The 21992-nt window shown below is 41.1% G+C and overlaps 1 protein-coding gene across 1 annotated transcript in view; it reads left to right on the forward strand.

Annotated features, from left to right (window-relative positions):
* Positions 1-8956: 8956 nt before the first annotated feature.
* Positions 8957-21992, forward strand: part of LOC125458437 (polycystin-2-like protein 2) — a 50734-nt gene continuing 37698 nt past the window's right edge. Inside the window, exons 1-4 of the mRNA XM_048543695.1 lie at positions 8957-8999; positions 10302-10403; positions 14226-14356; positions 19617-19867. Of these exons, the coding sequence (XP_048399652.1) occupies positions 8957-8999; positions 10302-10403; positions 14226-14356; positions 19617-19867 (527 nt within the window). The remainder of the gene's footprint in view (positions 9000-10301; positions 10404-14225; positions 14357-19616; positions 19868-21992) is intronic.

Genomic DNA, 21992 nt, shown 5'->3' on the forward strand with positions numbered 1-21992 from the left:
TGTAGATTTTTCTGTTCCTGTTTAAATGCTGTTACTTCGTAACATCTTCCAGTTCTGATAAAGATATGTGCCTGGAAAGTTAATTTGTTTATTCTTTGATCTACTAAATAACTCCAACATTTCTGCTTTCAGAATTCCAGCATTTTCAGTCCTTCAATTTTTATTCAAAATGTATTAGTACAGTGATGCAGTACAGGCATGCTGGGTAACACTGCTTGACTATTGATCCCCAGAACTCTTACATAATGCGGTACTGAGCTGCAAGAAAGACAAACACTTTTGGTTCAATCCCTTGGTTTGTTCTGAGCAAGCTGAAGTCAATTCAAATAAGTTAATGATGGAATATTACAAATTAGCCTTAGTTTCCTGGGAACTTGAAATCAGTGAAAGTATAGTTCCTTATATAACAGCCAACAATTGGTTGCAATGATTTTTTTTCATTTGCAGAGAAATTTGGGGTTCCAGTGAATATGTACCAATGCAGTCTATTTTCAAATCTGTTCACTAATTTATTTTAAAATTGTTTATTAATCACCACTTCCTAATTCATTGCGACACTGCAATCCCACCCCCGAAATATAGCCAATATTTGCACCTCTCTCACGTGCTTTCTGTATTCATGGACTCAGCATTTCCTAATTTGCCACTCACTATGTTTCACAGCTACTATCTGATAAACTGCTGAAACATCGGGAAAGGCACGACAGAAAGCGGAAGCAGCAGTCCTGGCAAAACTGCATTCAAGCTACTGCAACGCCCCCTGCTGACAACCTACTGAAAACCACTTCGCAAGTAAAAAGTTACACCCTTTGTATTGTGGCCTACCCATTCTTTGGGAATCTCGATGCATTCTAGTTCTGGTTTATTGTTTGCATTGAGTTTCCAGAGATACCAAATGCATCTATAATTCTTATGAACCACAACTGTAAATCCAGCATGGTAATATTGATAATAAAATGTGAGGCTGGATGAATACAGCAGGCCCAGCAGCATCTCAGGAGCACAAAAGCTGACGTTTCGGGCCTAGACCCTTCATCAGAGAGGGGGATGGGGTGATGACTGACCTGCCAGTCAATCTAACAAAGGGAAATTGAAAGTGTGCACTTACCACAGGAACGGAATCCTTTCTATCGTGTGTCAGGTAACCCTGTTAGCCAGCCCTCAGGCTAAACAAGCCAAAGAAAACTTATCAAAACTGGCAAATAACAGTAAATGGTACTGATTTGGTTGCACAAACTGCATCAACAATCATACTTGAGTATCAACTTAACCATTAGCTCATCAATTAGATAACGGAGTTGTGTAATAGGGTCATAGAGGTGTACAGCACGGAAACAGATCCTTCAGTCCAGCTCTTCCATACCAATCAGATATCCAAAATCAATCTAGTCTGATTTGCCAGCGTTTGGCCCACATCCCTCTAAACCTTCCTATTCATATAATCATTCAGATGCCTTTTAAATGTTATAATTGCACCAGTCTCCACTACCTCCTCTGGTAGCTCATTCCATCTCCACACCACCCTCTGTGTGAAAAAAAATGCCCCTTAAGTCCTTCTTAAATCTTTCTCCTCTCAACTTAAACCTATGTTCTCCTAGTTTTGGACTTCCCTACCCTGGGGAAAAGACCCTGACTATTTACCCTATCCATGCCCTGCATGATTTTATAGCCTTCTATAAGGTCACCCTTCAGTCTCCAATGCCTGCAGGAAAATAGCCCTAGTCTATTCAGCCTCTCCCTCTAGCTCAAAGCCTCCAAACCTGGCAACATCCTTGTAAATCTTTTCTAAACCCTTTCAAGTTTCATAACATCCTTCCTATAGCAGGGAGAACAGAGCTGAACACAGTATTCCAGAAATGGCCTAACCAATGTCCTGTACAGCTGCAACATGATCTCCCAACTCCTATACTCAATGGACTGACCAATAAAGGCAAACATACCTTCTTCACTATCCTGTCTACCTGCAACTCTGATTTCAAGTAACTATGAAAATGCACCCCAAGGTCTCTGTTCACCAAACTCTCCAGGACTTTACCACTGAGCGTATAAGTCTTGCCCTGATAATGGCCTTCCTAAATGCAGCACCTCATATTTATCTAAATTAGATTTCTTCAGCCCATCCGCACATCTAATCAAGGTTCTGTTGTATTCTGAAGTAACCTTCTTCATTGTCCACCACACCAACCATTTTGGTGTCATCAGCAAACTGACTAACCATATCTCCTATGTTCTCATCCAAAGCATTTATATAAATGACAAAAAGCAGTGGATCCAGCATTGATCCCTGCAAGCACAGCTTGTCACAGGCCTCCAGTCCAAGAAGCAGCCCTCAACCACCATTTTTTGTCTCCTGCCCTCGAGCCAGTTGTGTATCCAAATGGCTGGTTCTCCCTGCATTCTATGTGATTTAACCTTGCTAACCAGTCTGCCATGCGGAACCTTGTCGAATGACTTACTGAAGTCCATACAGACAACAGCCACCACTTTACCCTCATCAATCCTCTTAATCTCTTCTTCAAATAACTCAATCAAGTTAGTGAAACATGATTTCCAACACACAAAGCCATGTCATGAGAGAAATATGCCCACTGTATCTGGCAATCTAATTTCTGTTACATATGGAAACTTCATAGTAGCTTGGATTGGAAACTGTTGAATATGCTGAAGGGTTTTTGTGTGCATAAGACAAACGCAACCACCAAAACAGAAGCTCATTTTACTTTGCTAATTGAAGAAGGAAACAGAATAATGGTAGAGAAGGAGAGATAAAGGAGTACGAGAGAATTGGCATGTTAATCAAATAAAGTATCATAACCTTGGTGATCATTGAGTGGATGAGAGGGCTGGCATGATGGCTCAGTGGTTAGCTCACAGCACCAGGGACCTGGGTTCAATTCCAGCCTTGGGCAACTGTCTGTGTGGAGTCTCTCCATGTCTGCATGTGTCTCCTCCAGATGCTCCAGTTTCATCCCACAGTCCAAAGATGTGCTGCTTAGGTGGATTGGCCATGCTAAATTGTCCACAGTGTCCAGGGATATATAGGCTAGTTGGGTTAGCCACGGGGAATGCAGGATTATAGGGATAGGTTCGAAGGGTGAGTTTGGGTGGGATGCTCTTTGGAGGATTGGTGCGGACTTGTTGGGCCAAATGGCCTGTTTCCACACTGTTGGAATTCTATGAAGAGACTGTGAAAATGGGGTCAGTGGCATTCACTGTCTGAGTGCTATGGGTGTCTTTCAGAAACTAAAATGTATTTTTGTAGATTCATCTCTGCCACAGATGGTATTGCTGGAAGGCACTGGCACGAACACAGTGGAGTGGTGTAACCCGCGAGACTAAAAACTGATGAAAACCCTGTACCTGATGAAATACATCCTAGGCTTCTAAAGAAAGATTTGAAGAAATAGCAGATGCACTTCTTATGATTTTCCAAAGTTCCCTTGATTTCCTAGATGGGTGCAGTCATTGCATTTTTATCTCATCCTCTTCATTTCATAAAGAAAAACAAAAAATTGCTTCCATAATCATGTAAATTTTGAGCTACCCAAGTTACCTGCTGTGTGCATGATTGTTCTCATGTATTAGCAGTATGTTATTTTCTTAAGTCAGAATCTGCACATGCATTGCACATATAGTATTTGAATCATGCAATTTCTTAATGGCACACAATGCCAGGGTCATTATACTGGGTAATGTTCCTTTGCAAGATATGCCATTATTATGTCATTTCTTGTGGCTGCAATGCCCATTGTTGTTCCATTTCCAATGTTACTGTGAACCTCTGGGACTGATCTGACAAGTTCACCTCAAACAAAAACAGAAATTGCTGGAGAAACTCAGCAGGTCTGGCAGCATCTGTGCAGAGAAAACAGCTAATAACCCTTCTTGACAAGAGGCTCACCTCTTCCTAATTAGCTGCCTGTAGTTGAGGAACAGTTTCTCCAGTTCTATGCACATGCCTGTGGTTGCAGCAGTATATCTGGTTCTTAATTTAACTGTGTATGATCAACATGATAACTGCTCTAGACAGGTCCCAAGTTGCCACTTGAGTCCACTCTTGGTTACAGCTTTGAATGTTTGTACCCTGACTGACTGTCCAATGTTCAATTCTAATGATGCTTTGGCAGTTTGTCAAAATGTAATTTGGCTTTCTACCATTTCATCTTTATTTATTTCTCATGAATGTTGCTACTTCTGGCTTCAGTGACTTTTTTGTCCTTGCAAGTGTAGAGGGTTTGCAATGTCAGATTAGTGTTTGCACTGGATTACTTTCCATACCTTCAGTAGGTCTGTTTCTCTACATTAGCGTTGCCTTACATGCATCCATATGGGATTTGCCCAATTTCTTTATGGTTCCTTTGGTAATTTCACTGCCAGCTCAGCCCTTACATTTGATTGGGTATAATGTGAAGATAATGTAAGGTGTAACATTTCCCAGTCCTTTACGAAATGCCTTAATTCTTCACTAGTGGAATGAGAGCCATCATCACTCATCACAATATTGGGAATATCATAGTGACTGAAGTATGGGTTTCAGGCACTCAACAATCTTACGGTGTTAGTCATTGAATCAGCTGGTCCACCTCCCAGTCATCAGAATAGTACGTCAGGTGATCAGTGAAAGTGAAGAGATCTATTCCTAACTTTAGGCATTCTCTATCTTGGATGTCATGTCTTCGGCTCTCTATCTTGTTTAATTTGTGACTCATTACAAGCACTGCCCTGGTTGAAGTGGTCCTTGTCAGTCATCAGACAAGACTGTCACTTTGTCTGTTCAAAGTGGGCATTGATAAACATGTTTATAAGAAGAGACAACGGCCAAGCACACTTTCTCAATCTGAGCATAGCATTATTCCAGATACAGTTGTTTTTGTTGCATTATGATTCCTGTTTCTCTGGCCTTACACCAGCTGCTGACTTATGACCTCAGTGCTTCAACACATGACAATTGCTTTCCAGAGAGGAGACTTCTCCTCTCTCAATAAATGCACTCTCACACCAGGATCTCTTATGCAAACCTATCTTTAATTAGATCATATATTAGTTACGTAAGGTTTCTGTGTTAATGAAGTCAGATATTGATCATTGCTCTCTTTTTCATTTTGGGGCTAAATATTGAACCTGCATTATTCATAAGTTACATTTGCTTAGGGTTCAAAGCTTGCCTTCAAGATTTTCAAAATCTCTTCTCTATGTTTTCTTTCTGTTCTCCAGAGATTTTGGGTCATTTACACTTTAAAACAGTCAAAAGCACTAAAAATGTAGCTCTGCTTTAAGTAGATCTTTGCCACTTTGTAATTTTGCCCTTTTACACGCAAAGACTGAAGGGTCTGACCTGAAACATCAGCTTTCCTGCTCCACTGATGCTGCCTGGCCTGCTGCGTTCCTCCAGCTCCACACTATGTTATACTAGTTATATTTCATATCGCCTTTCAGTTCCACATGTGCTTAGAGATGAACAGTTGCATGCATTGTGTCATACCCATCCTGTCCAGGTCTTTTGGTGGCAGTGTTCACAGCTCCAAGCATTCCTATGTCTGTCTGTGAGTAGCTGTTTCCAAACAGTTTTCTCACAATCTCACCTCCCCTCTGATGACACGTTATGAGTTCAATCCAGGTCCCCACTTGTCCGCACTGTGTCCTTTATCGCACAAGCTGCGAGCGTGTCTCCTGGGTCAGCGCCATTGGTAGAGGATACATGACTAAAGGAACTCAGGAGGTGCGCTGTTATAGTATTGCAATTCTAACTCAAACTATAGCATGGGGAGATATGGTGGTGAGGACCAGCTGTGTGTGGTTAGTGTACTTGTCAAACTGAAAAGTTTTCATATTAAAGCAAAATACTGCTAATAAGGAAATCTGAACTATAAACAGAAAATATTGGAGCCTGGTAGCATCTGTAGAGAGAGAAACAGAGTTTTTCATCCAAAGACTCCTACAGACAATCGGCTCAAACTATGCCTGCCTCTTTGTAGGATACGTGGAACAGTCCCTCTTCTGAAGGTCCACTGGCCCTAAACCCCACCTCTTCCTCCATTACATCAATGACTGTATCGGCGCCACCTCATGCTCCCATGAGGAGTTCGAACAGTTCATCCACTTCACGAACACCTTCCACCCCCAACTTAAGTTCACCTGGGCCACCTCCAATACCTCCCTTTCCTTCCTGGACCTCTCTGTTTCCACATCTGGCAACTGCCCAGAAACCGATATCCATTTCAAGCCCACCGACTCCCACAGCTCCCTAGAGTACACCTCCTCCCACCCACCTTCCTGCAAAAATGCCATCTCCTATTCCTAATTCTTTCACCTCCCTCGCATCTGCTCCCAGAATGAGGCATTCACTCTCAGACATCCCAGATGTCCTTGTTTTTCAAGGGCTGCAACTTCCACTCCACAGTAGTCGAAAACGCCCTCAACTGTGTCTCTCACATTTCCTGCAACCCATCCCTCACACCCCATCCCTGCAATAACAACCAAAAGAGAATCCCCCTCATCCTCACATACCACCCCAGCAACCTCTGGATCCAACACATCATCCTCTGACACTTCTGCCATCTACAATCCGACCCCACCACCAAAGACATTTTTACCACCCAACCCTTATCTGCTTTCTGAAGGGACCACTCTCTCCGTGACTCCCTTGTCTGCTCCACACTCCCCACTAGCCCCAATGCCCCTGGCATTTTCCCTGCAACAGCAGGAAGTGCTAAACCTGCCCCTACACCTCCCCTTCACCCCCATCACAGGCCCTCAGAAAACCTTTCACATCAAGCAGATGTGCAACTGCACATCTGCTAATGTGGTATATTGTATCTGCTGTTCCCGTTGTGGCCTCCTCTACATCGGGGAAGCCAAACAGAGGCTTGGGGACCGCTTTGCAGAACACCTACGCTCGGTTCGCGACAAACAACTGCACCTCCCAGTCACGAACCATTTCAATTCCCCCTCCCAGTCCTCGGATGACTTGTCCATCCTTGGCCTCCTGCAGTGCCACAACGATGCCACCCGAAGGTTGCAGGAAGAGCAACTCATATTTTGCTTGGGAACCCTGCAGCCCACTGGGATCAATGTGGACTTCACAAGCTTCAAAATCTCTCCACTCCCGACCGCACCCCAAAGCCAGCCCAGCTGGTCCTCACCTCCCTAACCTGTCCTTCCTCCCACCTATCCCCTCCTCCCATCTCAAGCTCCACCCCTACCTCAAATCTACCAGCCTCGTCCTGCCTCCTTGAACTGCCGTCCTCCCTGGACTGACCCATCCCCTCCCCAACTCCCCACTTACACTGGCTCCACCCCTCCTCTTTGATCTGTCTGTCTCCACACCATCTATCTTCTCCTTTATCCATCTTCCATCTGTCTCACCCCTCTGTCCCTATTTATTTCAGAACCCCATTCCCCTCCCCAATTTCTGAAGAAGGGTCCAGACCCAAAACATCAGCTTTCCTGCTCCTTTGATGCTGCTTGGCCTGCTGTGTTCATCCAGCTCTACACCTTGTTATATCTTTCTTCAGAACTGCGGGACGTTAGAGGGAGACGGGAAATTTAAGAGATTAAAATGACTGAATTCAAATTATGACATTAATAAAACTATAAATGCAGTTACTTTAGTAATTCGATCTGGTGGATAATTCTGATACACAGGAAGTAATCTTTCCCTTCGCAAACAAATATCAACTATACCTGTAGCAGGAAAAAAAAGGTGTCTAGTTATTTGCAGCGTTACAGTGACTTTGTTTTTGTCTGGATGGTTGTAGCTATCGTTTAGAGTCCCGCATCGGAAGAATCACAAGTGGAACCCGAACTCCGAACCCTGGTTTAAACCAGCAACAGCTGAACAATCGTTAACCGCAGCTGTAAATATATTGAATGCAAAAGCAGCGTTATCTCTGGACCCCAGGCCGGTCACTAACGTTGAAGCTGAAGCTCCGAGCTGGGACTTATGGCTATACAAGTCCTCGGGTTATTGGCCTCCAAACTCAGGAAAGGGGGCACCGTACCTAAAGGTAGGGTGTCTGTAAACAAAATTAACGACTCATCAGCCAAGAAATGTCCTGCCGTGATCAGTGGAAATGTAAACCACAAAACTCGTTCATTTTATTGGCTAACCGGTACTAATTCATCATGTTACCGTTTCTTTGTCAAGGCCTTGAGGTATGTGTCATACAGTGCTCTGTAAATGCAAACTTATGTCTGCAGGACATAGGTCTCCAAGAAAAACCGAGGGTTTGTGGTGGAATGAGGTAAATTATATTAACAGGTATCATTAGTTCATGTGCACACAGTAACAAAGGAAGTTTTTATGTGGTTTGGGAGTCAAACCATTTTCCATGAACATAATCCCATTTTAAGTGAATAAATTTATTTTGTACATCCAACCGAAAATGCTAGTTTTGGAGATGCACGCTGCTCTATTGCATTATGTGTATTCTGTTCAGAGCATTAAAGAGGTCATCATTCATCATCAAGCCAAAAGAGACATTTGGAGTGGTTTGTATGGGCAATGGGAAGAGTAGACAGCAGGAAATTTCAGAGTGTGGAGCATTGTAATGGAATAGAAAGCTCAGGGTATCGTAGGCCTGGAAGAGTTTACATTAAGAGGCAGATCATTAAGAAATTTTAAAGATGAAAATCCAAGTTAGGCGTTTTGGAAAACTGGCGGCAAATGTGAATAAACAAGGAAAGGGACAGTCATTGGACTCAAAGTGTTGACCTTGTTACTCTACCCACTGATGCTGCCAGACCTGCTGAATTTCTCCAGCTCTTTGTTTTGTTTTCACATCTGCAACTGTATTTTGTTGTTACCGTATTCAAGTGATGGATAAACTTAAGTTAGTGTTAAAAAGGATTTGAGTATCAGTCTTTAAAGGGCTTAAGATTACAAAGGATAAAGCTACAGGAGACTAACCAGGACTGGAATACTGTCATTGAGTCTGGAGATGAGAAAGGCTCGAATATGGATTTCCGTAGTCATCGCACTGAGATAATGGCAGAGGAGGGTACTATTGTGGAGTTGGAAGCAGACAATCTTTATGATGAAGAGGAGACATGATTGGAAATTTAGCTCTGAGTCATACAAGGTCTTGAAGTTGCAAATCTATCTCAATGTAAGAAAATGAGTAGCCATTGGAATGGAATAGATGGAAACAGTTTCTGAAACGCCATTGACCTGAGCCAATAATTCTCCTTCTACCTACCCAAATGTGGGTTGACTACTGAATGTTCCCAGCTTTATTCAGTGCTGGAGTTTACACTCCATATGAGCCTCCTTCCCTTTTTGGTCCCACATCTCCATCATATTCGTGTAATAATGTTGATTTGAGTAATTTCCTTCGGAAAGTTTCTGACTAGTTGACTCTGTGTCATTTACTGAGGATGTGAATATTCCATTCATATTACACTGTTCGATTTGCTTTGAGTCAGAAATGCAACACTTGATAGTGTGTAAGAGACAGATTAACATTAATTGGAAATGGATCATTTTCTGAAGAGGAAACAATTGCAAGGCTATAGAAGAAGGTGAGGGTGTATATTAGTTGCAGGGAGCTAACACATACACTACAGGCTGAATGACCTTTAACGTACTTGAATAAAGAATTATTCAATATTTTCCTATCAGATTTATTGGTAACCATCCACACTTGAGCCCCTAATTTTGGATTCTACCACAACCTATCACAATCGCTCCACATTTATCCTGTCTGACCATTATTAATTTTAAAACCAATATAAAATCATCTCCATGCCTTCTCTTTTGTAAAGATAAAAGCCTCATTTCACTAAAGCTACAAACACTAACACCATCTTTTGTGGCCATCCAAAAATATCTTATGTAATTTCTCTAGCACTTCTGTCCTTATTAGAACAGAGAACCAGCACAGTCCTCAAAATACAACCTGACCAGATCATTTACAAATCTAACATAAACATGTTTGCTTTTAATTTTTTATACCTGGAAATAACACCAGTGTTAGCAGATTTCATTATCTTGCTGAACTGTGAGGCTACTTTTGGTGATTTGTTTACATATATGCTAGATCATTTTGCTCTTCTACTCCACTCCATTTATTTTGTTTTATAATGATAATATCTTCTCTTTTCCATTTAGAACCTTTAGAACAGGCAGATAAAAGGGAAATGAAAAGCCATGCATTGCCATTGCTGAATTCATTTAGTGTTCCTTGAATATATGGCACAATGTTCTGGACCAGACATCCAGGGTTCATTGCAGTTCAGTTGCTTCTTTCACAATTTGCACGATAATACAATTCAGTAAAATTTTTGTTTTTGTTTCACATTAGATGCAGCTCAGGCTAAGTTCTTTCATAGAAGGGTTATGAACCCGATAGCTACCCTGCGTGAGTTTTTACTTTATTTGGTTTTCCTTTTGGATCTATCTATATGTAAGTATCAAAACACATTAGATATTTTCTAATATAATATATAGATTTATGGTGAATCTGGTTAAGGATTGATTTTATTTGGTTTTAAATCATTTGATAGTTAACGTGATTAAGTAGGACATCTACAGATCTGTAATTTGAAGCTTAATGCTTATAATGCAGATGTGCATTTAATACCAGTGCTCTGAATCATTAGATACCGAGGCCATTTCAACACGTGATACATGTATTATGCCATAGTATGATCAAGGCCATAACACTGGCAAACACATTGTGTGGTAGTCTTATGAAGGCCTTATACTGTAGTCCAAGCATTTGAAGAACAGTCTAAAAACTCAGTATTCATAATGTACTGCGGTGGACTCCCTTTTGCTTAGTTAGGATCTTATGGGAGACATTTTTTATAAAGAATGGCTGCCAAAATTTAGAGATAGTAGGAACTGCCGATGCTGGAGTCTGAGATAACAAGGTGTGGAGCTGAAGGAACACATCAGGCCAGGCAGCATCAGAGGAGCAGGAAGGCTGATGCTTCAGGTCCAGACCCTTCTTCAGAAATGGGGGAGAGAAAGGGAATTTGAAATAAATAAAGAGGGGGAGAGCGGTGATAGAAGGTGGATAGTAGGATGGTAGGTGGGAGAGACGACGGACAGGTCAAGGAGACGGGGATGAAGCTAGCAAAGGTGAATGTAGGTAGGAAGTGGGGACGGGGGTTGGTCAATGAGGAGGGAGGGGTGGATAGGTGGAAGAGAAGACGGACAGGTCAAGGAGGCGGGGCTGGTCTTGGGATGAGGCCGGGGTGGGGAGAGTTTGAAGCTAGTTAAGTCCACATTGAGACCATTGGATTGTGGCCTTCTATGGCGGGAAACGAGGTGCTGTTCCTCCAGTTTCCAGGTGGCATCATTGTGACAGTGGAGGAGGCCCAGGATGGACATGTCGTCCAGGGAGAGGGAGGGGGAGGTGAAGTGGTTCACAAGTGGGAGGTGTTGTCGTTTGTCGTGAACCAAACATAGGTGCTCCACAATGTGGTCTCTAAAGCCTCTGCTTGGTTTCCCTGATGTAGAGGAGGCCATATCGGGAATAGTGGATACAATAGACCACATTAGCGGATATGCAGGTGAACATCTGTTTAATGTGGAAGGTTTTTTGGGGCCTGGGATGGAGGTGGGGGGATGTGTAGGGACAGGTGTAGCACCTCCTGCGGTTGCAGGGAAAAGTGCTGGGGGTGGTGGGGCTGGTGGGGAGTGTGGAGTGGATGAGGGAGTCATGGAGAGAGTGGTCCTTCTGGAAGACACATAGGGGTGGGGAGGGAAATATATCCTTCATGTGGGCTCAGATTGCAGGTGGCGGAAGTGGCGGAGAATGATGCATTGAATCCGGACGTTGATGGAGTGATACGTGAGGACAAGGGGATTCTGTCTTTGTTGTTATTGCATGGAGGGGGTGTGAGGGCAGAGGTGTGGGAAATGCAAGAGATGCAGTCGAGGGCGTTTCCAACCACTGGGGGGGAGCAATTGCAGTTGTTGAAAAGCAAAGACATCTGGGATGTCCTTTTTGTGTTCAGTTCATCTATTTCGCACCCAGAACTAAACTTGTTGAGAATTTTTTACAGCTGAAGTTCAAGTGTTATCTTGGCCTGTTTTCACAGGCAAATGTTGCCATGTTATTTGAGTTAAAAGTGTTCCAGAGAAGAATGAAGAATATATGACCTTAAGTGATCAATTGGAACCCATCCTTCTACAACCAGCTATGTTCAGATTCCACATGTGGATCTGTTCAAAGTAATGTATAAGCAGAGACTGATTCGCCAACAAGACAGGCTAAGAGTTAAGTACAATAGCACTGCCAGTTCTGGAAATCATTTTCATGATAGAATCTGCTAATGTCTAATAAGGAAACTATTGTGTTTTATTAAATATTGCTCAGACTTTACAAGCAATAATAGATGATTCAACAATAGATTAACTTGCAAAGTGCCGTTTTATCATGTTGTGCCAAGCAATGTGCTTTCCTAAGAAAGACAGCAGCAACATCTGTGCGGCTTGAACTGTTACAAGGTTCACAGTGTTCCATCATTTCCATCTCCTTCAAACCCATTCTTTGCCTACTGAGATGTGCCAAAGGATCTTTTCTGAGGGCCACACTCAGGTAAGGGGTAAGGCTGCATTTATTTCTGTGAATTCCTTTGAAGGGGGCCAACAAGCACTTAATGTAAGTAAATTGATCAGGGTTGGGTCAGGTTTAGATGACCAGAGAAAAGTCTTGCACTGATGCAGCTCTGTCCCAAAGTAGATTAGGAGTTCTCCAACACTGAAAAGGCTTAGTAAATGATTTGGATGTGAACATAAGAAGTATGGGTAGTAAGTTTGCAGATGACACCAAACATGGAGGTGTAGTGGACAGCAAAGAAGGTTAACTCAGAGTACAGTGAGATCTTGATCAGATGGGCCAATGGGCCGAGGAGTGTTAGATAGCGTTTAATTTAGATAAATGTGAGGTGCTGCATTTTTGAAAAGCAAATCAGGGCAAGACTTATAGACTTAATAGTGAGATCTTTGGCACTGTTGCTGAACAAACAGAGCTAGGGTTCATAGTTCCTTGAAAGTGAAGTTTCAATTAGATAGGATAGTGAAGAAGGCAGATGATATGCTTGCCTCTTTTGGCCACTGCAGTGAGTATAGGAGTTAGGGTGTCATGTTACAGCGGTACAGAACATTGGTTAGGCCACTATTCGAAAACTGTGTGCAGTTCTGGTCTCCCTACTGTAGGAAGGATGTTGTGAAACTTTGAAAGGGTTCAGAAAAGATTTACAAGGATGTTGCGTGAGTTGGATGGTGTGAGTTATAAGGAGAGGCCGAATAGACTGGGGCTACTTTTCCTGGAGCATCGGTGGCTGAGGGATGACCTTATAGAGGTTTATAAAGTCATGAGGGGCAAGGTGAGGGTGAATAGGCAAGGCCTTTTTTCTTTCCCCGAGTCGTGGAGTCCAAAACTAGAGGGCATAGCTGTAAGGTTAGAGGGGAAACCTATAAAAGGGACCTAAGGGGAAACTTCTTCAAGGAAAGAGTGGTGGATGTATGGAATGAGCTTCCAGAAGAAGTGGTGGAAGCTGGTACAATTACAACATTTAAAAGGCATAATGATTGGGTACATGAATAGGATGGTTTTAGAGGGATGTGAGCCAAATGCTAGCAAATGGACTAGATTAATTTAGGATATTTGGTCAGCACTGACGAGTTGGACCAAAGGGTCTGTTTTCATGCCGTACAGCTGTATGACTCTATGACTCTAAGCAAGCTTTTTTCGTTACTAAAATTGGTTAGTAGTAGATTTGGATTTTTTTTTAAAGTTTTATGGGGTTTTTTTGAAGTACCATTGAAATTTGTAAAATATCATTTAGTTTCAGATATTTAGTGGCTTGGCAGGAAAATAGGTCTGAAAATTTTTAAAAACCATTATCAAAGATCTGCCAGATTACGTCCACTAATTGTGGATTCAAGCCCATGCTGTTATTAAGCAAAACAACAAAAATAAACAGTTATAAAATCAAATACATAAAATGTACAAATAAATACATATGATGAGGAAATGTACTGTCAGAAATTATCACGATTATCTGAAATTTGAATTTCAAAGTAACTATTACCTTAAGACAAAGGTATTATGTGGATTTTTCAGCATATGAGTCACAAGACAGATTAAAAACATTACAAGTTTTTGCTGCTCACATTAGATTGTAGGAATTCAGCCAATTAATACATAATGTATATATAATACGTTGCTAGCGTTATCAAATACATCTTTACAGCTCCCTTTCTTTTGCAGTAACCTTTGGAATGGTCAATACCAATATGTTTTTCTTCACCAAAGCTATGTCTGTACTCTTCCTGGAAACGAAATCCTTCATCAATGGCATAAACTTCAGAACAATAAACAGTATCGAGAACTTCTGGGAGGTATCAAATAATCTTTTAAATAAAATACATACTTTTAACATGATCTTCTACTGGTCCATTAACAATGCATTACTAAATGGGACAAACAAGAGCTCTGGGTTATCTCAGTTGAGGAAAGTAGACTTGCTTAAAGAAAATAGTAAACCTTGGAGGAGTTTTTGTTGAACAAAGTCCTTGCTGATTACATGGAAAATGTCTGTTTTAATGTTTTTTCTAAGACGTAAAAATTTCTGAGCAGCATGCGCTACTTGAATCGTCTCTTCACCAGGCCCACATCCCATTACCAGCAAAACTGTTTCACTGTTATAAAGATTTATAAAGCCATGAGGGACATAAATAAAGTAAATAGCAAAGCTCTTTTCTGGAGGGCTAGGGAGTTCAAAACTTGAGGGCATAATTTTAAGATGAGAGGAGGAAGATTTAAAAGAGACCTGAGGGGCAACTTTTCACACACAGAATGGTTCATATGTGAAATGAAATCCCAGAAGTGCTGATGCAGGTACAGTTACAACATTTAAAAGACATTTGGACAGGTACATGGATAGGAAGGTTTAAAGGGATATGGGTCAAATGCAGGCAAATGGGACTAGTTTAGTTTGGGGAAACATGGTCGGATTTCAAGTCCTTACCATACCGTCTCACCTAAGACATTAACAAGACCGTAACAGATTGGTATTTTAAGATCAGCTTGAGGGTAATCATGTGTGGCGAGAACTTTACAAAACTTCAAAGAATGCCGTAGTTTGGCATTTCCTTTTTCTCTGTGAAATGGGAAATAGTTGGAAGACATAATACTCACCTAAACTTGCTTACTGCAAGTAATCATTAAGACCAGAATTTTTTTGCAAAGTAACAGTGGAGGAGGATTCAACTAAAATTATCATTCCATGCTTAAAGCTTAATTTGAATACTTTTAACGAAATTGCCCAGTGTATATTCAACCTATCATAATTGTCATTGGAACCAAATACTAAAATATTAATGGGATCCAAGATGTGGTAATTAAGCAACTGTAATAGAATAAAGGCAATATGGAGTTAATAGCCTTATTTTCTTTTGTTGTTGTTCGTGTGATCTCCTAACTAAATAGATTCAGTGGAAAACATCAATGATATGAGCAGAGTATATTTGTTTATATTTCATTTCTGTAGCTAGAATTGTCAATTTATAAATAATATCTATGCGTTTTAAAGTATTAGTGCTGGATTTTCAATTTCTGAGGCAAAAGTTGGACATTTTCTCCAAACTCATTCCTGCCTCCTTCCTAGCAGCAGCCCTGAGGTGAAGGTACAGGTTGGCTCATGCCAAGACATCCAGCCTAAAAGACACATAGTTCTCTGTTCCACATCCTTGCCCATCATAGATATGCTATGATGATTTATACAATACTGCACTATCTTTATGAGTTTGGTGGAGTCTTGATCAGGTGGAATGCCTATTTATTTTATCAATGCTTTAAATTTCAATATTCCTACATGCCCCTGTCATATGAATTTTGTATGCTACTCACAATATCTCCTTACAATATCTGGATGGTGCATCAATCTGATGAACGACCATACATTCATCACCTGCAGGTCCATGACAGTGTCTCCCTCCTTAGCTTAACTCTGTATTTGACATAATTAGACTTCAGCACTCCAACAGCTTCAGTTTCATGTGAGTTGACTGTGCTTGTCTCCTGATCTGCTGTCTAAGTCTCAGTTAAAGAAGGCATACTAAACAATTATTTGCATGTGGTTTTACTTTGACCTTACAAGATGGACCTTGTTAGCCATTGTTTTGGCCATTACACATAATAGAAATCGCTCCTGTAACTATTTCATTTCTTTAACCTCACTCAGAGATGATTACAAGTGCAGCTGTAACTTCAATCCCATTTAAATCATTTCCTGGGAGTAAAGCAACTCTGTCCACAGGTAATTTCTGAACAACTTTCATTAAATTTCAAACCATTTACATGTATGCTTCAGCAACTAACTCATATGCACCCAGAATACCCTCTTTTACAGCATTATAAATTATTAAAAACTCTTCTGACTGATACATAAATCTCATAAGCTGTAGCTATCAACTTGCTGTGTGTGGGCAGTGTCCTATTTGCCTTCAGCCATTTCATTTGTTTTGCTACGTAAAGAGACATAAAGAATGATTCCACATCTTTTTGCCTTAAATGTTGGTACAGCCTGCCAAAATTCTAACATCTCTTTACTGGACTTTAGATTGTGACTAGGGCCATAATGATCAATATTCTGATCAACAACTAGTGATGCACCTAAGTGCAACCTTTTTGAGCAGTCTTTATTTCTCAACGTCTTCTCTTTATCATTTGCTCTGTCCTGAATCTCTAGTTCCAGCCCTTTAAATGCTCTTCCACTCTTTTATTTTCCTCAAGTTCAATTATTTTAAGTTCCATTTCAAGCTCTTTAGTTGCAGTTGAATTCTTGATGACTCAAGTGACTCACCGCTTAGTGTATTTAGTTCCACCTTGTTTCCACCAGTCCCAAATGCTGTTGCAAAATATTCACTATTTCTGCCTTCCTAGCTTTTTAAGGAAGTTCCACCTTTAACTCTTTTGCCATTTTATGGGCTTAGCCTTCATCAAGTCCTGTAAATCAGCCAGTGCTACTGCAGGGTAGTTTTATCTGCAATATAAGAAAACTGTTATCTGTCATTTTATTTTTTACTAATTAACCCTACTGTGCAAACTTTTTCATGTTGTCAGTGTTCAAAGATCCCAGATGAGCCCCAAGTCTTTTCCACCTCAGTGATGGAAAGGATGCACTGAAAATCAAACCAATGATGCACTACAAATAACTAAGTTGGTTATTTTGCTTGATTATTACCACTGTCTAACATAAGAGAAACTCATACCATGTTACATCAACAAATAACATTACAAAGCTTCCTTGTAACAAACAAACTTATCCTTTAATAAGTGGAAAAAAGGATTATTAGCAACTAATAGGCAAACTTAAAATCTAGATATGGTTGCATTCATTCACAAAAAAAAGACAAAAAAAGTTTGTAGAAATATCATTCACTGAAAACATAGGCAAAAAAGGACAAATTCAGTGGTTCAAGTATCCAACTACAATGTGGAATGGGGTGATTTGCTCAAAGATATTTTGAGAATGTGATGGTGAACTGTCTGCTGAACCACTGCAGTACTTGGTTGTGGGTACACCAACATGTGAACATACAAAATAGAAAGAAAAGTAGGCTATTCGGCCTCTCGGAACAATTCTTACTTGTTTATTGGCAATTATAGCAGGTTGTCAACTGTAGTGATTCTTATTTTGGAATCGAGTCAGTTGGACCTAAAATTTTGTTGGAATTAGAAGTTATTTTCAAAGCCTGTTTGTGTTGGTTTGCCTTCCACTCACAGAGAAGGGAGAGAGATACCAATCTTGGCTTTGAGGTTATTTTGGTGGTCTGAATGCAACTTCCCTTCTCTTGGCTCTGCAACAAACTGCAACTTGACTATAAAAACTACTGCTGGGCAATTGTTTTTTTTAATCCACAGACACCTGATGCCAATGTGTTTCACAAAAACATCAAATCCAGTTTCTCCAGAAGTTTTATGACATTGTGTAAACCAAAAAATGAATGCCACACAGTCCACTTTGAGTTTTAAAAATATATGTACTGTAACACAGTGATATCCAAATTTCCATTTTCCCGGTTTATATTTCCAAATTAAATATGCACAGATTTACATATTTTACAGGAAATTTACTAGATTGATACCTGAGTGAGTGAGTTGTCTGTTAGGACATGTTGAAAAGCCTGGGGCTTGTTTCCTCTGGAATTTAAAAGTTGTGACTTGACTGGAATGTGTAAGATCCTGAATAGTTTTGACAAGGTGGATGTGGAAATTATGTTGCCTCATGTGGATCAATCCAGAACTACGGGCTATTGTTTAAAACTGGCGGTAACAATAGGACAAAGAAGAGGAGAATGATTTTATCTTAGTGTTTTTTCCTATTGGACCTCTGTTTCAGAAGGTGATGGAGGTAGGCTCATTGAATATTTTTAGGGTAGAGGTTGAATGATTCTTGTTAGGCAAGGGAATCAAAGGTAGCATCAACACACCAACAGATCAACCATAATCTTGCTGATAGCCAAATAACCTGTTTTTCCTCCAATTTTGTACGTTCACATGCTGGTGTACCTATACCCAAGGACTGCAGCAGTTCAGCAGACAGTTCACCACCACATTCTCAAGGGAAATTTAAAATCAGCAATAAATGCAGTTCTAACCAGTGCACGGCTACATCCCGTGACTTTTTTTTAAAGTCGACAGTTTTGAGGATAGAATGGGATTCTTGGATGTGCAAAGCAAAAGGAGATGCATTTATGAATTGGATTATGAATGGACAAGATGTAGGAGAAACAGAAAAGAGGACAACTGAAAATGGAGGAGCTGTCGTAGGATGGCACAGAGCTGTTCACTGAGAGTAATTTTAAAAGAACTTCAAATTCAAATCTTGGTAAAATCATTAATTTGATTTCCCACCCTGCAAGAGCCTGGGAAGAATCCATGTGACATTTATCCATCTCCATCTATTACTGATGAGAAATCTGCTCAGGTGTACCTCCAACAGGCAGGAGAATTCCTGCTTGTTGCTGACCTTCTGTGTGAGCACCTCTGCCCTTGTAAGGGAGGAGCTGCTCTGGTTGAAGTCATGATTTCTGTGTTCCAGTAAATCACTTTCCACATTCAGTGCCAAGAAGAGCTCTGAGTTTTATGGGCTGCAGATTGCTTTAATGCATTCTTGAGTCACATTCCCACTTATCTACCCTGGTAATTTAAAAACTGCCTGTAAAGAGCAAAATTGGTGTTGGCAGCTCACCAATGACATTTAAGAATGGTGACAAAAATGTCATGGATTCCCTACTGCTTGATTTGGGCAGTTGGATGGAACATGCATTATCCACTCAATCCCTGTCAGGCAGGAAAATCAACCCTGAAGGTTCATGCCCATCATCTAAACTTTAATTTTTCTGCATCACCATGGTAATATCGATTGTTAGTTTAGGAACAATTGAGCCCGTAAGTATCAGTGTTGTCTCAAATGACTGAACATGCAGCTGACCAATAATACACCTGCATTACTTAATTTGTTTTATAAGTTGGAAGTGTTACCTTTCTGTAAGAGTCTGTGTAGCAAAGTAAGAGGGAAAAAATAGCTAACAGTGAAAATGATTTTTGTACACTTCGCATTAATTACAGACTTCATAAAATTGCTATTTTCAGTATGTAGAGGGGCCACTCCTGGACAGTCTTTACTGGAAAGAATGGTACAATGGCCAGCCTTTGTATCAAGGCGAGAACTATATATACTATGAGAATATCCTTTTAGGACACCCTCAAATTCGACAGATAAGAGTGCGCAACAATAGTTGTTCTATTCATGAATATTTTCAGAAGATGTTTAAAGATTGTTATGATGCTTATACATTTGCAACTGAGGATCAGTCACCATTTGGCCCCAGAAGTGGACCTGAGTAAGTTTTTTTTAGATATACATTTTTTCAGTCCTTCAGACAGACTTTATTTTGTAGCTTGAAAGTCAGAACTTAAATTTATTTGGTGGCTATTGTACAGCAACAACAGCAATGTTTATTTATGTAGTGCCTTTAATGTGATAAAATGTTCCCAGGTGCTAATTTAAAACAGTATTCAGTGTGTTTGCCTCCAGCAACAACATCTGTGTTGGAATGAAATGCCACAGTATCTGGAGATGATAGTGCATCCTATGGGTTTTCCAATGTAGCAGGAGCACTGGTCTCTTCCTGTTCTGTTGCTGCATCTGGTAGAGTAACTTGGTTTAATTGAAATAGCTGATTGTTGAACCAAGCCCTGTGTTCTTTCTTTTGTCAGGAGCTTTCAGTGAAGTTAAAGACCATAGAAGTGCCACACCCAACATTTGTTCCTGGGAATATGATACACAACCATGACTTTGCTCAATTTGTATAGCATTCACACCTGCCTTTCCCTCAGTAACAGTCTGTTCAGTAATAAACCAATTTCCACAGCCTCCTCTTAGAGTATTGTCACCACAACAATGAAAGCCTCACTTCCTGGATTCTCCTTGACATTCTAAGTGTGCTGTTCCCACAAGCACTGATAGGCACAGTGTCACTGCTTCCTGACGTCCATCTTCAGCTAGAAGTGCTGAATCGGTGATCCATCTTGGCCTCCTCTGGAGATACGCAGCATCACAGATGCTAGTCTTTACCCATTCACTTCATGAGATATCAGGAGATAGTTGAAAGCACAAGGTCCTGAAAATAGTGTGAGCTGTGAAGACATTCTGGCAATAGTCCTGAAGACTGATGCTCCAGAATTGGGCATGACCCAAATCAAGCTGTTCCAGAATTGATACAACACTAGCTTCCACCTGATAATGTGGAAATTATCCAGGTATGTCCTGTACTCAGGAAGCAGGATAAATTCAAAGCTGGCCACTTACCATGCTATGGATTTACACTTGATCATCAGCAAAGTGTTGGAAAGGGGTCATTGACTGCGTTATCAGGAGGCACATGCAAAGGAATAGCTTGCTCGCTGACATTCATTTGGATTCTTCCAGGGCCACTTCATGTCGTCTAAACATGAGACAAAGGAGCTGTGCGCCAGAGGTGTGGTGAAAGTATCAGAGATAATGGGAACTGCAGATGCTGGAGATTCCAAGATAATAAAATGTGAGGCTGGATGAACACAGCAGGCCAAGCAGCATCTCAGGAGCACAAAAGCTGACGTTTCGGGCCTAGACCCTTCATCAGAGAGGGGGATGGGGGGAGGGAACTGGAATAAATAGGGAGAGAGGGGGAGGCGGACCGAAGATGGAGAGCAAAGAAGATAGGTGGAGAGGGTGTAGGTGGGGAGGTAGGGAGGGGATAGGTCAGTCCAGGGAAGACGGACAGGTCAAGGAGGTGGGATGAGGTTAGTAGGTAGCTGGGGGTGCGGCTGGGGGTGGGAGGAAGGGATGGGTGAGAGGAAGAACCGGTTAGGGAGGCAGAGACAGGTTGGACTGGTTTTGGGATGCAGAAAGTAACTGTCTTTAACATCAAGGGCGCATTGACCAATATGGTACTATACTCAAAGCTCTAGCAAAATTAGAGTCAACAGGAAGGGGGGAAACTGTCCACTGATTGGAATCACATCTAGCATGAAGAAAGATGGTGATGGTTGTTAGAGGTTGGTCATTTCAGCACTAGGACATCATTGTGCCAGATACTCAGGGTATTATCCTGGGCTCAGCTATCTTCAACTGCTTCATCAATGACTTTCCCTCCTTCATTAGGTCAGAAGTGGGGATGTTCACTGACGATTGCACAATTGTCAACACTGTTTGTTACTGTTCAGATACTGAAGCAACCCATGTCCAAGTGCAGCAAGATCTGGCCAATATCCAGGTTTGGGCTGACAAGTGGTAAGTCACACAAGTGCTTGATAATGACAATCGCTAACAACTGACAATCTAACCATTGCCCCGTATCATTTAATGACATTCTTATTGCTGAATCCACAGCTGTGAACATTCTGGGGGTTTTACATTGAACAGAAACTGGAAATCTCAGCACCCCATTAATATTTAGGATGTGTGGATTATTTTGGAGGTGTTAT

Source organism: Stegostoma tigrinum, chromosome 13, assembly GCF_030684315.1.
Source record: "Stegostoma tigrinum isolate sSteTig4 chromosome 13, sSteTig4.hap1, whole genome shotgun sequence".
NCBI lineage: Eukaryota > Metazoa > Chordata > Chondrichthyes > Orectolobiformes > Stegostomatidae > Stegostoma > Stegostoma tigrinum.